Source organism: Rhamphochromis sp. 'chilingali' (assembly GCF_963969265.1).
Source record: "Rhamphochromis sp. 'chilingali' genome assembly, chromosome: 8".
NCBI classification, from domain to species: Eukaryota; Metazoa; Chordata; class Actinopteri; order Cichliformes; family Cichlidae; genus Rhamphochromis; species Rhamphochromis sp. 'chilingali'.
The window spans coordinates 8552138-8569778 of record NC_137935.1 but is presented as its reverse complement, the minus strand read 5'-3'; the positions used below and the strand labels follow the sequence as shown (position 1 = coordinate 8569778).

General features: G+C 39.0%; 1 protein-coding gene across 1 annotated transcript in view; it reads left to right on the top strand.

Moving 5' to 3' along the window:
• gbe1b (glucan (1,4-alpha-), branching enzyme 1b) overlaps window positions 1-17641 on the top strand; it is a 105251-nt gene that overhangs the window by 6390 nt on the left and 81220 nt on the right. Inside the window, exons 2-5 of the mRNA XM_080889059.1 lie at window positions 6569-6738; window positions 13867-13982; window positions 16206-16331; window positions 17274-17409. Of these exons, the coding sequence (XP_080745185.1) occupies window positions 6569-6738; window positions 13867-13982; window positions 16206-16331; window positions 17274-17409 (548 nt within the window). The remainder of the gene's footprint in view (window positions 1-6568; window positions 6739-13866; window positions 13983-16205; window positions 16332-17273; window positions 17410-17641) is intronic.

Below are 17641 nucleotides of genomic sequence, written 5' to 3'. Positions count from 1 at the left end.
TTAGTTACAGTAGCTATTATCTCTTTTGAGAGGGTAAAACTTACCTCAGGGAAACAAACACACAACAAAAATCTAAAAATAATAATAATGATAATAATAAATTAAACATGGTTAATGATTCACTGTCTGATCTAAAGACACCTGTATTCACTGGGATTTGATCGGATGTGTACTACAAGTTTCAAGCAGTCCACCTCCTCACTACTAAAGTCCAGAAATGCAGGAAAACTACATGGTTGCAGCAAAGGAAATGTCAACACCCGATTACGACACAGCAAAAGTGCAGCAGAGGACAACATCAAGGCAGCTTTACTATTTTTGACAAGAGTTTGAATCAGACACAGTCTTCTCTCGGTAATGATATGCTTTTAACTTATTCACGTGACATTGTCTGCTTCAACACAGCTAATCCGATGTGGTGATAATCTAAATCCGTTCACAGCATAGGGCCTGCTGTAACACCCATGCAGACTGGAAAAGAATTGGGCAAGAAAACTGACACTTTATCTGCTGTTTCAAATTGTCTGGCTTTGGCGCTTTTTTTTTTTTTTGTCAGTCCAACCTTTCATCATCATCTGTGCTGTAGACACATTTTTCTTTCCCAACTTGCGCACCTGGTGAAGTTCAGAACAGCAACGACGTGATTAAGAATACTTTGTGGTTCTTTGTAGCAGTTTGAGAGGCCGCACACGCATACTGGATTCAAGCCAAGCAACTCCTGAACCACTTCCTTCGTGCCAGAAATGAGAAGATGACTGTCTTCAGTAATCTGAACATGAGCTACAGTATAATGTTCCATTCATTCATTCTTGCATGGACACAGACAGCAGTGTCCAGCAGTGATGCCATATTTACAAAAATAATCAGATGCTTTTTTTGCAACCTCGTCCTCGGGCACAGCAAGGTCATACGAGGAGGCAATGGAAGAATCACGATTCTGCTCTGTCATGAGATGTAGTGACAAATGCACATCGCCGAGGCCTTCACTTTGGCCATCAGGCTCTTTAACAGATGATTCAGAGAACTATTTCCATCTACTCCATCATGATTGGGGAGACAGAGAGAAGAGAGGAGAACAAATAATTTATCCTTAGTTTCAGAATTTTTCTACACGCACATTCAGGCTCAGCCATGAAACTACATGAACACATGATTCCAATTATAATCCAATTATTGTAGTTAGTAGATTCATTAAGGACATTCCATAAGGTCAATTTGATATATATAATGAAGACTAGGTAAAGTCTGCTGGTTATCATTATTATGTTTCTGGTCAACACCAGAAAGAAAATTCTGCATTGTTATGCTTTTATAATTAGAGCTTTGAGGCAAGATAAAGGTTTGTGCAATGTCTAATCAAGTGAAGGTGACCCTCACATGTACTTTGAGTTAACTGCTCATTAGCACAACAAAACACAAAAATAGATGGTTGTGTGGTCGACATTAGACCTTGTAACATTAACAAATTAGCATTGTCACTGTGAGCACTGTGAAACTGTGTTGATTTCTGTCAGATAAAGTAAAACGTACTGATTGTGCTCACCGTAGTGCGTTTTCCAAGGCAAGAAAAACCCTACTACCAAAGCATGTTGTTTTAAGCTGTCTTGTTTAAATGCTTTATTAATTTCTTACTTACTTTAACTGCTAAGATATTTCTTTGAACTTGGTTCATTTTCTTAATTTCAAAATTAACTGTCATTGTACAGTTGCACTGAAAAAATGGCGTTTGACACTAGAATCAAAAGAAAGGTGCCATGGTAAAGTATAAGTGTGTTAAGATGAACAACAGCTCCTTGAAAAAGGTTTTCAACCAAGCCCAAGTTTTGTAACTTAATATAAATGTGACAAAATCTCCAAAGAGACCCTCCTGCCCAGCTCCCAAGAGAGAAATTCTAGTTGGCATCCATTCCTGCTGCTGGGCATGGGAAGAGCTTGACTATTCAACTTTTCTTTATGGTCTTTTTGTCTTCGGATTATCCAATCTCGACGTCATGCTGCTCTGCTTTTTTGCCCACTCCACTTCAGTCTCCTGCAGAGTTTGTTTCTTTTGTGGCCCAGAGGAGGGAAGATCTCCCACTGGAGATGATCGATTCTCCACTGCTTCTCTGTGTGCTTCAGAGTTGAAGTCAAGTTTTTCCAGCTGTTTCTGAGCCCCATTTCTCGTATTCAGGAGAGTGTCTCCAGCTGGTCTGCTTTCTTGGACGATATTTGAGCCTCAGATTTCTCAATGGTGAGCTCTTTTCTGGCTTACCTTCTCAAGCACCTGCTAAACCCTAACTCTGATTTTCAATAGAGCTGTTGCCAGCTCATTAGCTTCCTTTTGTGCCTTCTGGACTTTGGTCTTGCTTTCAGCAGAGCTTTATCCAAAGGTCTACGTTTTCCCTCTTGTCCTCATGGTCTCAGCATGTAACTTTGAGAAAAAGAGCAAATATTTTTACTTTATTTTTACTGTTTGAAATCACAGCCTTGCATAAAGGAAGTGGTACCTCAGTGTATTTGAGGGACACATAAAATTAATGCCATACAGTAGTTTTACTAATTTATGACTTCATAAGCACAAAGTTCTGTCCATGTGTAGCGAGACCTTATTTAATTAATGATACTATTAAGTGTTTATTGGCGTCGGTTGCTGTACTTTGGTACTTGGGGTAATTACCAATAAAGTGTAAAACACCCATGTGCACAATAATGTTAAAAAAAAGCCTGAAAAGGAAAATGCAGATTTTTAGTATTGAATAGAAACTACCAAAACATAAACCAAGAGGACTTGACACCACATGGGATTTAAGTAAAAGCTTGGCTGTTTATTTTGACAAGCTTTTGTAGCCTAGAAGACCCTGGAGGGCTGTGATCACCATCCAAGTCAACTGATTGTCAGCAACATTATGTCAGTACCACCTCCCAAGACAGTGAGAGTGAGAACATAACTCTAAAACATTACATTTGATTTACAGAAATGTATTAAACATAAGGTTCTGACTGATCTTTTCTTTGTGTCCGGAGTCATTATTAGGTATGGATGATTGATGAAGTTATGGATTAATACCTAGAACTCACTTTGGTTGTGACCAGTTAGTACTCTAAAGTTGCAGGCAATTTAATAAAGCCAATGAAGACTACTACAAGACTACTAGGTACAGATGCCTGCTGTTAATTAAACCATGTATATCCCACAGATATGCATATATCATATATTCTAAATTAATCCATATTTGCTCATCTTGTACAAAAATAACATTCTTATGGTGTCCTTATGCAGTTGTACATAGCAACAACATAGTTACTTTCTAAACAAACATTGATGAATGAATATTCTGTCTTTGCAGTTTAAACCAAACTTATAGCCTTTAAGGAATATTTGGCCAACTTGATATTTTAAGTGAAAATGTGTTTTCTGTCTAAAACTGTCAGTTATCTGACACGGGGATGAGAATTTTGTTGTATGAAGTGGTGTTGCAGTAAGTGTGATCTCTCAATTGTGCCACAGGATATTTTTCTTTTCCAATATCTTTGTAGATAGAGAAGTTATCTAAACCAAAAGATAAGAGATCCAGGACAGAAATCTGTTCTTCACATCTATAATCTCCCACTGCTCTATTACCACTGAATGGGAGACGGGACAAAACACTTTTGTAATTTCAAGCAACAGGGATTAGTAGTGTCTCTAGTGGTTTGCTACCTCAAAATGAGCAGCGGTGTATCTCTCGGAAACTGAAATATTGCTTTGCACTATAGAGAAGCCTGTTATAAAATTCAGCCATGTACCAGAGGTCTGTCTCATCTCTCTTAGTCCATAATCAATATTTTGGTATTGATAATGGACCCCAGCATTATGTAAAAGGAGTGGATTAGTAAACAGTGTTCTTTCATATCATACTTTAAGCTTCACTAAATATTATATAGAATTTGTTAGTTTGGGCATATTAACAGTGTACAGCTTCTTTCCACTGTGGTCAAAGGGCTAAGAACGGCATTATTTGGGTTCATGGCTCTTAATATGCAAAGAGATCAAGTACTAATAAGATATATCACATTGCATAATGATTATATTTTTTTAACCTCCTAAGACCCGAACTCTTCCTTGGCATGCATTTTTAATTTCTCTGTGATATTTGGGCATATTGGGACCTGATGAATGTAAAAACGAAGAACTACCCGATTTTTTTTTTTTTTTTTTTTTTTTAACCTAATTTTTGTTTCTAAGAAAAATGAGAGCCACATATGAGATATTCATTTAAAATTTCGATAGAACAGTTGCAGTATAATGTCCTCGTAAGTGGATATCAGGCCCTTGTAGAGCAAGATTGAGTATTTTGGTCTAAATAACCCAAAATGTGATGTCCACATATGTGGACGCCAGGTCCTAGGAGGTTAAACATCTGACTACAATTGAAAATATAAAATACACACATATTTTCATTGTCTGACAAATAATCTAGTTTTCAGGGAATGTAAGAAGGAAGAGAGAAGTTGTGGGGAGACCGCTAGTTTTGCAGTCATGATTCTGATCTGCTAGCTTCAGGACTTCATGGCTAACAGTGAAGAAAAGTGGGTGGAGATGGTAGAATGTTTCGCAGACAAATTTTGACTATGGATACCATGTGCAGTCCAGTACTGTAGTAATCTGTAGAATTTGCAACTAATGTAAAACATTTGGATATTTATGGAAATATAAAGCCAGTGTGAGGATTGAGGTGAGGAGAGTTAACAACTTAATCCAAACTCAATTTTTAGATAAATGCACAGGGCGGAAAGGAGAGATATACTGCATGTGTTTGATTTATATTTGATAAGAGTAACATTTGTTTTTGCTGTACCTTTAACCCATCCAACCAAACTCACTATCTTTTATCTGAAGTAGAACCAATGTAAAAGATGACTGCATTCATACACTACTGGATTTTGGCTCTTGAGTCCCTCTGCTCCAACCTCCTTGAACCCATTAGTAATGATAACAGACATGACTTTCATGCCTTCTAATACTGTGGCACTGAAGCACTGCCACAGTGTGAATCCATCCTTTGTCCATTTTCTCAGTATATTCTTGAAACTGTGACAAAATGGCAAAGGAAGCATGTGGCAGCGTTCGTTGGACTTAAAAGGTTTACATTTGGCAACCACTGTCTGTACCCACTATGCTCAACACAGGGAGCAGCTGCTGAGAAATGGCGCTGTTACTTCAGCCCATCATCACTAGCCCCAGGGCATTCATAGGCCAGTCTGAGCTTGGCTTCAGGGCTATAGGGGAGGGAGTGCACTTAACTCTGCTGGTTGCAAGAGGCTTTCTTTACCGGGAGGGGATCTGATATGGACACCGGCTTGGCTGCTGGAACTTAAGTGAGATAAATTGCAAAGTAGTTAGTCTGTCCTTTGCAGTTGAAGGTAACGGACAGGTTTATCTCTCAGGATATGTCTGTAGTCACACATTCTTGATGCTATGAGGCAGGTTTGCATCCTGAGGGTAGACCTTGGAACCTTGTGAGCACAGAAATATTATGAGCCGCTGAATGTGCTTGTTTTTTGGGTCCCTCCCCCAAATATATCTTCTATGGACGACTTTCATATGCATATCGATACATGCATGAAGTGCATAAGAGAATGTTTTAACAGTTATGATGTATGATCTAGCGTAGAGCAACACAAATGAATGGTGAAACCTTCTGACTGTGATTGTTTTTAGAAGAATTTTTGAACATCGACAGAGTACAGCAGAGGGACTTCATTTTCTCATACCTGAATCAGAATCAGAACACTTTATCAATCCCTAAGGAAATTATGTATGATTTTGATTTTATAATTTGGTGCTTAGCGATGATTTTTTTTGTGTGTGTTTACATGCCCTTGCTCTTGTGTTGCTCTACTTACAAGTAAATAATTGAATCAATGTAATTTCAAATGATCTTTTACTTTATATAACTTGGAAAATGTTTATAAAATAATATATGATATTCTGTTTGTTTTGTTTTTATTTATATGTAAATTATGACACTAGAATGAAATAGAAAGCCTTTGTATGGTACCTTTCAAAATACAATTAGCAGAAATTAGGAGAGCTACTCATGGTTAGTGCACAGTTACACAGCTAGCTAAAAAAATAATTAGATAAATATATACACGAATACACAGTTAAATAAAAAATAATAACTGCACAGTGATGAATTTCGCAAGAATGATTTTATTGCATATTTTAAAAGTTACACAACGGTAATTCTTCCACTTACAGAGATTAAACATTAATAAAAATGAAAAATCTTTTAAAAGAAAACCCAAATGAGATAAATGGGTAAGTTTTTAAAGAATTAACCTCAGATTTATTATAAATCCACAGCTGATTCGATCCAGAGAAAGTTAGTGTGGAGAAAAAAAGGGAACATGCCCGCTGAAGTAGAAGCAGAGGAGACAGCTTGATGCAATGGGAGGAAAAATCAGTTGCAAGTTATTCTGTGCAGAATTCCTGAAATCTATTCAGCATAATATACTGTATAATATCAGATATAATCATCAAATGGTACATTAACTGGAGGACTTTCATTCATGCATGTTTTTATGTGTTCTCTGTGCTTTGAAGGTATGAGTTGCTACAGAAGCAACTTTTCCTGCTGGAAGAGGCTGAGGGAGGCTTTGACCAGTTCACACGCAGTTATAATACCTTCGGTGTGCAGCGAAGGCCTGACAACAGCCTGTATTTTAAAGAATGGGCTCCAGCTGCAGAAGCCCTCTTCCTTACAGGCGACTTCAGTAAGTAGCTTGAGAAGAACCGTCTGTTCTGTCTGTGACACCAGGGTGCTGTGCATGTGATATCCGAGTTTGTTTCCTTTAAGCTTAGTGAACTTTCTTGCTGTGTATAATTCTTGACACAATGTGGATGTGGACACCCTTAAGGTGGAAAGTTGTCACTGTCACTTTAATGCTATTTCTTTTTCAGTGCTTCATGTGTGCTGGGGAATCTGCTTTACTCCCAGCAGAAATCCTCATTATCCTTAAAATAAAAAACATTCTGGTAAATTTCTACAGTAGCAATCATTTTCTAAATAACATTAAAATACAGAAAATGCAAATTAATTTGAAGCTGCATAAACAGTTTGACACCCCCTCCCCCCAAAAGAGAAGAGATTTCAGTGCAGAGCGAAAGGTTGCATGTCTCCATAGTGCATTAAATAAAAAATTTGACATTTTTGCGCTCCTGAACACAAAAGGGCAAGAAATTAAGAAAACACAGTGTGCCGTGTTTCAACAGTATCATCACTTTTGAACAGCCGACATGGGAGTTGGAAATGTGGAAGATATTGATTACACAGGATAAACTTGCATACTGAAGGGTAGCTTTTGAATGTTGGGAGTGTTTGTTAATATTTTAGCAGCTAGTTATTTCATCATCGCTTGCAAAGTTGTTGAGAGTGCAACCTCTGTGTTTGCACTGAAATCTCTATTCCCTCTGGTCCCAACTTTGGAAGTAATTTAATGGACTTTCGGATTTTATTTTTAGTTAATGGATGTAGTGGGAAAATAGAGCAACATTGTTTCGTTGTATCATCCTTAAGATGATTGACTGAGACAAGCTCTCGTCTCTCAAGTGTTTTTCACAACCATTATTTTTATTATTAGTAATATTATTATTATTGGTCCCTGTCTCTCCCCCAATCAATCCTTTGATTTTTCTGAAAATCGACAGTGCCCCTTATAATCCCGTGTGCCTTATGTATGAATTCTGGTTGTGTTTACTGACCTTGAAACGATTTTATGTGGTACACGGCGCTCGAAAATCTGTCAAATGTTTTAGTACGACTTTGCTAAGCTACGAAGCCGCACCGCTTGATGGATTGTCGGAGCATTACGGCTATCGTAGGCAGGAGCCTCGCAGAGTGATACGTACTGTGCTTCAACATAATATTACCTTATTGTGTGTGTGTATTAGGGCTGCCACGATTTGTCGACTAGTCACGATTACGTCCACTATCAAAATCGTCGACGACTGATTTAATAGTCGACGCGTCGTTTGAAGCTTTGTAAGATCCCAAAAGACGCAGGAATAAGTAGCAGGATTTAAGAGTGTAATAACGGACTGAAACAGAAGATGGCAGCACTGCATGTACAAGGATGCCAGCTGCCGTTAAACCCCGAAGAAGAAGAAGCAGCTGTGTCCCAGAATTCATAGCGCGGCCCAGCTTAGTTTCCAACAATGGCGGCAGCTAGTTAGTTTTAATATTACTCTTATTATTCTTTCTGGGTCACAAAATAAACGTTTAACATATTTTCAGGCGAGAATGTAGCTGTGTAAACCTCAAATATCGGCTCAGTTTATCAGGACACCACATATTTTCAAAAGCGCTCCGACGTTTTCGGAGACGTCTGTTACCCACTAGCTCGATAGCTAGCCGGGGGCTAGGTCACTAGCGCGGTGAGAACACCGGACTCCCGGCAAATTGTTTTCAAACCCACCGCCGTCTTTCGCTACTCAGGTTAAATATATGAGTCACTTAGATAAATTAAAAATGTTGTTGTTTGGCTTTTTTTTTTTTTTGTATTTTATTTGTTCCTGAGTAAATCGGTTTGTCTGAGATTAAAGTTATAGTTTTTACACAGCTGAATAAACGTCAAGCAGACAGCTGATTATCAGAAGTGTGAGATGCTGGAGAATATACTCCGTTGTCCTGTTATATTTTAGATAGCAAGGAGTTTATTAAACTTCACCGAAACAATCTGCAAATTTCATTAAAATTTAATAAACTATCATCTTGTCTTTATTTTTAGTTAGCACCTTAAAAGCTTAAAGCTGTAAGCTAATGATAGTTATATAAGAGCAGATGCTGCTGGTGCAATAAGCTGTAGTTTTACGTCCAGTGGATGATGATCTGATTAGTCGACTAATCGCATAAATAATCGGTGACTAGTCGACTATCAAAATAATCGTTTGTGGCAGCCCTAGTGTGTATAACCTCTTTTTAAGTTTTGTGGATATTATACAGGGAGTGCAGAATTATTAAGTTGTATTTTTGAGGAATAATTTTATTATTGAACAACAACCATGTTCTCAATGAACCCAAAAAACTCATTAATATCAAAGCTGAATGTTTTTGGAAGTAGTTTTTAGTTTGTTTTAAGTTTTAGCTATTTTAGGGGGATATCTGTGTGTGCAGGTGACTATTACTGTGCATAATTATTAGGCAACTTAACAAAAAACAAATATATACCCATTTCAATTATTTATTTTTACCAGTGACACCAATATAACATCTCCACATTCACAAATATACACTTCTGACATTCAAAAACAAAACAAAAACAAATCAGCGACCAATATAGCCACCTTTCTTTGCAAGGACACTCAAAAGCCTGCCATCCATGGATTCTGTCAGTGTTTTGATCTGTTCACCATCAACATTGCGTGCAGCAGCAACCACAGCCTCCCAGACACTGTTCAGAGAGGTGTACTGTTTTCCCTCCTTGTAAATCTCACATTTGATGATGGACCACAGGTTCTCAATGGGGTTCAGATCAGGTGAACAAGGAGGCCATGTCATTAGTTTTTCTTCTTTTATACCCTTTCTTGCCAGCCACGCTGTGGAGTACTTGGACGCGTGTGATGGAGCATTGTCCTGCATAAAAATCATGTTTTTCTTGAAGGATGCAGACTTCTTCCTGTACCACTGCTTGAAGAAGGTGTCTTCCAGAAACTGGCAGTAGGACTGGGAGTTGAGCTTGACTCAATCCTCAACCCGGAAAGGCCCCACAAGCTCATCTTTGATGATACCAGCCCAAACCAGTACTCCACCTCCACCTTGCTGGCGTCTGAGTCGGACTGGAGCTCTCTGCCCTTTACCAATCCAGCCACGGGCCCATCCATCTGGCCCATCAAGACTCACTCTCATTTCATCAGTCCAGTCATTAGACCACACCCCTTCTCATTACAGAGACGCACATCACCTAATATGCTTAATTGGTAGTAGGCTTTCGAGCCTATACAGCTTGGAGTAAGACAACATGCATGAAGAGGATGATGTGGACAAAATACTCATTTGCCTAATAATTCTGCACTCCCTGTACATGGTTATGCTGAGGATGTGTCGGCCAATTTCCACTGGAAATGCCTTTTGGTTAAACTGTCAGCAAGGAATTTACATTCGCACTGTTACGTTTTTATACAACTTTAATGCAGAAAAAAAACAGCTGCTTGTTTAAGTGAAAATACATTGATGTTTTTTTTTTTTTTTTTAACGAATATAATTGTGGAGTTGTAAAGTATTTTGTCTAGTGTCAATTATATCGTCAGTTATATCATTATCACAAATTTTCAAATGTATATCGCGATAAATATTTTTGGTCATATCGCCCTGCTCTACTACTTAGTTCTGTCTCTGCCACCCCCTCTTTCCATAGTTCTTCTGTTCCGTTTCCTTCTTTAATTATCTTCCCAGGACCTTGGGCAGCAGCCCAATTCCAACATTCAATTCTGTGAGAGATTACATTTTGACACGGCTCAGTTATATTATTTGATTTCAGTTTCATAGTAAATGTGGAAACACCCCAGTAGCCCTAGTCATGAATATGGTGCAGGTTGGGTGCATAATGCACTGTTTTTTTTTTGTTTTGTTTTTTTTCAGAGGAGTTTAAGAAAAGCGAGATAAATAAATTGTTAAAAAAATATGACTTGGCCTCCCTGTGGAAAGTGTTGCTGCAGTATCCGATCACTTCTCGAGCATCTCTTTTGATTTGTTCTCTATCCTGCAACTGTTATTGCTCATGAATAACAAGAAGATGTGGGTTTACAGAATAAAACATCCTAAAATGACATGCCGAGGTGGTCACTTTTCAATAAATGTTTTGTGTCCTAATGTGTTCCTCAGTCAGTGGCAGTTGTGAGTGTGGAATCGGCACATTATGAATATGCCTTTTTGTTGTTGTCTCAGAGATAAAATTCAGTGAGCAGTGAAGTGGTGTTTTATCAGTTTTTCTTTTAGATGACTGAGCCTGCTGCTTTTACTCGGTGTCGCAAAAGTCACAAGATACTGGAGAACAGTGCTGGGGAAAAAAAACAAAACAAAAAAGGGAGGGAGGAGGGAAAAAAAAGCACAACGAGGAATTATGTAAGAGAGTTTGGAGGGCGGGGTGGGAGTGGGGGGGATAAATTGTGCAAAGACAGATTGTACAAGTCAGAGAAATAAAGTGGTGTTTGGACCACAGGGGGGGATATTGAAATGGAACAAAAGCCACAGTGATGACTACAACTACAAGCTGTTGTTAGCACAAGGCAAAGTGGCAACACACTGCAGTAATAAGGAAGACTGAAACTGCTAATTGTTATATTTACTATTAAAATTAATGAAACACCCTGTGGTCTGACTAAAATTTCTCATTGTGCCTCCTAGTGGTTAAATAAAGCACAGACATATAGGACACATGGATTTTCAGTGTCTTTCTTCTGTAGAATGAAAAGTCTGCTATAAGATGCTGTTTTCACAAAAGCGATAATAACAATAATAATTTTAAAAAGACCACAAGCAAAATGGAAGCGAGATAGCGGTATAACATGCAGCGAAAATAATTTGATATGTGTGTACAGTATGTTTACTATTTGGCTACTGAAGTGTCCAGTACTCAAATTGCAATACCATCCCAAAGAGCCACCCCTCATTTCTTCACATTTTTAAGGAAAAGGGGAAATGGGTACAGCAGATTATTGAAATATTATGCAAATATACATGGAAATTTAGTATGTAATGCAAAACCAGAGGTCGTACAATTCTAACAAGCTTGAAAATCAATATTTGGTTTGACCACTTTTATTCTTCAGCACAGGCTGAGCTTTCTTAGGCAAGCTTTCTTGTCATTTCTTTAAGGAGTCTTCAGGAACTCACTACACCAGCTCCTTCTTTGGATGTTGGCTTCCTTTTGTTCTGTTCTCCATCAAGAGGATCCCACACTGCTTCAGTAGTTGAGGCCATCTCATGTCTGTTGGTGTCTCTGTTCGGCTCCACTTTCGTGTTGCCTGTGTGTGTGGTGTCATTGTTCATTGACCACAATTTGAACCAAAAAGTTCACATTTCCAGTCAAGTCCAGTTCTTGTGTAATTTGTCCCACTTCAGCCTCTTCTCTGGGTTTCCCTAAGAATGGCTTCTTGACAGCCACTCTTCCACTGAGACTATTTGTGATGATGGATCAGTTGAAAGGCCACTTGCATCTCTCTGGTTTTTTGTGTCAGGTCTTTGCTGTGTTTTATCCTATTTTGTAAGGACATGACTTTCAGATATTGCTCACCAGTCATAGATAGGATTTTAGGCCTGCCACTTCTTGTGTTGCCCTCTGCTTTTCTTGTTTTTGGTTGTATGTGCATGTGTGGGTGTCATTTTTTTTCTGTCTGTAAACAGGAGGGCCTGAAAATTTTTGAACGATTTATTGGTTGAATAAAGCTTATAACCTTATAATTAGAAACTATGAGTCTTACAAATAATGGTATGCGTTATCAACCAATGCAAAGTACCGTATACAGATTAAATGTGTCACATTTGACGTTTGACCTGTCCTCAAGGTCAATAGAATGATCTTGAGGTAAAAGTGATAATAATGCTATATGTGAAACTATGACATGTTGGAATTCTTAATGTCACATTACTTTGGACCTCTAACCTCTTCTTCAGGCTCAAATAAGGTCAAACTTTCATAAAAGGCCTTTTATCTTTAAAACTATGCTCTACATTCTGCTGCCTTTGTTGGTATTGGTGACACTTAGGAAATTATACTGTTGTATGGGGATTCGCATTATAGTTTGCATCCAAACATGTTCCATTTAACCTCTGATCTCCTCTTATATTTCACGTCTGCCTTTCTTTTAAGTTAATCCTGAAATGCTTTATATCTTTAAAAAGTATTGTCAAGACAAATGGAGTGCAAGAAATGCATCTTGTTTGCTCATATTTTTTTAACGTGACACAAGGCAACCACCCAGAGAGATGCCATGTTTACAGCTAACAGCTCTTTGGAAATCACCATGTTGGTGCGAAAATTCTGTTTTATGCACGTCAAACTGTGGTATCTTTGGAGTTTTTCAAAGATTCACCTAAAGAAATCACAACAACTGATGTCTTTTCAAGATAGGCAGCTAGTATCAAAGTGTCTAAAGATATATTTAAATTTGGCTCTTTGCTAAGTTGTCTGCAGACACAATGCTTGTTCATCCCTTTAGTTGAGTTTGGTGCTTTAAAAAGAAAAGGCCTGAATGATTCATAGTTAAATGTTAAGTTAAAAAAAAACTAAATACCCATCAACGTTTTGGGACTGAAGAATAAAAATTACAAGAAAAAGATTCCAAGAAAGGCTGGCTCAGTGTGTGTGTGTGTGTGTGTGTGTGTGTGTGTGTGTGTGTGTGTGTGTGTGTGTGTGTGTGTGTGTGAGAGAGAGAAAAGTTGTTCAAGACTTTTGCACAGTACTATCTTTTTGCCTTGTTTTTACTTTCCCCAATCATTTGAAAAAATGTATTTTTTCCCAAAAAAGCTAACCTCTAATATGATGCATTTTTAGCTTCCTAAGACTTCTAATGTTATACAAATAAACAATTTGAGACTGAAAACGAATTCTTTACACTGGAACAAATGACACATACAAAATTGTGACATGTTTTTCAAACTTGTTCATTTAAAAATCCAGGAATCAGATAATTTAATGTGAAGAAAATCCAGCTACTCCTACAGGTCTGTGACCAGTTCATGGCAAAAGAAGCCAAAGAGATCCAAAAAAAAGACAGATATACATTTTCTTTCCACTGTATGCAACTTTCTTTATTCCAGCTGCAGCTTATTAGAATTCATGTTTGTGTCCACATTGCAAACCAATTAGAGTGATGTGTGTAAATGCTGTCTGTTTCTCCTATAGATGGCTGGGACAAATTCTCCCACCGCTACACGAAGAAAGAATTTGGCAAGTGGGAACTGATTCTTCCACCCAAGCATGACAACTCTCCAGCTGTGGATCATAACTCTAAACTCAAGGTAGAGAACAAAACATCTTCATGCTTATTTTCACACTCTCAGTAGGTGTCATCTTGCCTCAGTGGCACAGGGACTTGTCACTATAATGTTCGTGGGAGATTCCCTGTCATGTGTGGTGTCTTATGAACCAAGTGAAAACCTGGCGTGTCGCCATCAACAACATGTCATACTCACAGTGCAGAAGGGAGATTACTGTATGTACACAATCTGCACAGTGGAGAGTAGACACACCTGAGGAGCCCAACTGATGGCTTTTATTTCTGCTCCCATCTGTTGCGGGTATCCCTCAGGACATTGTGCCCCGTTTGTTCGGCGCAAAACACAGTCCACAGTGGGTGTACATGATTGGTTTTAAGCTCTAGTAAATAATTCATCAGGGTTAAATGCAAAAATGCACCCTCCCATTATGCATTGTCTCCCAAACAAACAGCGTGGATGAGAAATAACCCAGAAATGAGATGCCAGGCATGGAGTGGATGGCATCGCCGCGGCACTCTCCTTGGGACCGGGTCATCGTTGGCAAACTCCTGCGCCCTGGACAGGCTGCCCGGCTCCCATTGTCAGCGGAGGTCAGTCTAAGGACGATAAGAAGCAGATGGAAACGCTGGCACCTGGCCTTTCGTTGTGCACCCCCGCTGCCTATGAATAGCTGTCTTGCTGTGAGCCCCACTTTAGAATTAGTTCCACAGCACTCCCTCGTGGAAGCACAAGCCTAGCTCCAATCACTCTCATGTAGAGCAGCTTGCCCTTCCATCCCCTTTGTTCAGTGCCCAATTTGTCTCCATAAACAAGCAGTGTCCTTATGCGGGTACAGTATTTACCATGGGCCATTTATGATGCAACTATGCAAGACCGTAGAGAACGAACAGAAGCGTTATCTAACCGATCAAAAATGCTTTTCTGTCCACACCTAACTTGTATATTGCCCAGTTCTTAGTTGTTTTTCCTGTTTATGCACCCCTCAGCCTTACCAGCCATCTGATTTTTCTTTAATGTGCCTAATTCTGGCCAATTTGTGTGAAGGACCACTGCTCTGTCAAACTTTATGCCAGTCCATTTATCCAACTATCTTTTCCTAATCCTATAAACTGTGAAGCATGTCATAAGGGGAGCCAGGCAGCTAACCCCAGGTGGCCTGGCCATAATGAAAAAACCCCAGAGGGGAGTCTGGCCAACAGCTCACAGGCAGGTGGCATTGGAACAGTCATTACTTCACAACAGTAGCCAGAATTAGTTGGGTTATAATGCCTGTTTCTGCAGGGGACAAAACAGGGTGAACACATACTGTGGGAAACACTACAGGATCGATTTCTTGGTGGGTTTTTCCAACTCTCACGCTGGCTTTCTCCTTTCTTATTTGACTGATGGAGGCAAAGTAACTTGTCAGATTTCCAAACTATATTTATTTTACCCCCTTCCAATCCCGAATTGCAGACATAATAGATGAGAGGCAAAGGATAATGATTTAGATTTCCTATTTTTCTAAATTGCTCCCTGGCTCAAATCCCCTCTCAACATGGGTCTGTGGCTTTGTTAAAACCAATTAAAGAGCTGCACCTCTCAAAATACAACGGCATAAATCACCACTGAATCCAAATTTACTGCAACAAGTTTTCTAGTCAATACTGTACTGTGGCTTTCTGTCCCCTACATCGTGCCATGTCTGCAGTGCTCCCAGAGAGCCATGCATAACACTTTTAAAGCTGTGAATTTGGCATTGGAGAGTAGGAACTGGCTTTCTGGAAAAGAGGCAGTTTTCATCAACAGTTTGCACCATCTTTCTTTATAATGGATAGGGAGCAACAGCACAGTTTTATGATGTAAGCATTTCATGGCTAACAGATGTAAATAAATACTGACTTTAATATCAAATACATCCAGGGGCTGCATCATGCAGCAAACAAAGAAGACCTTTTGAGGCCTCTGACTGTGCTTTGCTGATCCTTTCTACTTTTTTCCCCTGACTTCTCTGTAGCTTTGTCTTTTCCATTTCATTTTAGATTACATACAGATATCCTTCATCCCCTTCTGTAGGTTTTTAATCCAGAATGTAGACACCTCAGCATGCATCGTGGTGTCTGTTATCTGTCTGCTTATTAGATGTCCATGTCGCTTATGCAAAGTGACTGTCATGCCCACCCAATTTTTTTCTTTTCTTCAATGCCCTGTCATTGTTTAGGTGCCCTTGCTGTAACGTAAAACTCATTTGTCTTATTTTCCCAGGTGGTGGTTCACACAAAGGAGGGACAGCGTCTTTACCGGATCTCGCCTTGGGCAAAATATGTGACCAGGGAGGAGAAAGCCGTCATCTACGACTGGGTTCACTGGGATCCCCCTCAGCCTTACATTGTAAGTTACAAAATATCCTTTAAAAATGACTTTTGCCTAAAAAAAAAAAAAAAATAGATGCATGAAAACCACCTGCACATTCAGTGTTTTTCATTTCCATGTTGTATTAGTTACTACCAGCTTTGGAGCTCGAGCTGCTTTTTTTTTTTTTTTCATGTACAGAGATGACCAGTGTCTTGTTGCAGTACTAAGTGTAACAAATAGTGAGTGCCAGGAAATGAAAATTAAATGTCTATCATTTTTTAAAACAGCTCATCCCCTTAATTATTATGATTATTTTTTTAAAAAAGCTTTGAGATGATGTTAATCATTGAATATTGTGTTACTAAAACCACAGTTTATGTGGTGCTACCCTCTACGTTCACCATTTCTTCTCGAAATGAGGAACAGTCATTGTAAATCAGCTTTGCCTCTCATATGCAAAGCTGTTGTGGCCATTCTTAATGTGGGTGCTCGATGCTGCTGATTTGAGTGAGGCTGAATGTGTCTCAATGCTACTTGATGTCCTTAGCCCAAGAGTGAACAAGCAAAACACTAAGAGGCTATTAAAGGCCACCTTGCCTTCTTTATCACTTGTTATTTGGCACCATTTTAATTAGAGGGGCCCTCTTACTGGCAGTATATTTGTTTTATTTACAAGTAGTTCAATCATGTACTTGAAATGCTGTGTTCACAAGGCTTGGTGGGTAGCCATCAGGAAATGGGCACTATGTATAAAAAGAAATGCTTCTCCTGTTGTGTAACACTGCTAGCATGAATCATAAATATTTTTATTGTTTTACGTGTGTGCAGCTATTCATCTCGGCGATGAGATATTTGTGCAAAAACCCACACTTTGTCTTTATGGATCATAAGCGCTCAACAGATGTAGTTTCTAGAAGGGGGGAAAAAGCCCCAGACTCTGTTATGATTTTGTGCATGACGTTTTGGTTACCTCTTCAGCATATCCACCCTCGACCCAGGAAGCCCATGAGCCTGAGAATATACGAGTCTCATGTGGGAATTGGCTCTCCAGAGGAGAAGATCGCCTCATACAACAACTTCACAACCAATGTGCTGCCTCGCATAAAAGACTTGGGTAAGATGTGAGATGGAAAAACCCTAGCTCTACAAGATTATTCTTTGCCGGATCCTTCAGCTCTTTAAGTCTGTAAGACGTCTACAGCAGCCATCATGCTGTGATCCCATTCTTCTAACAGTCAGTAAGAGCTTTTCAACTCGAAAATATTTCGTATGTTCTCCAGCCAAGAACAGAAAGTAATGTATAGAGGTCACATACCTGCATACATGTCAATTCTGAGCCGACAGCG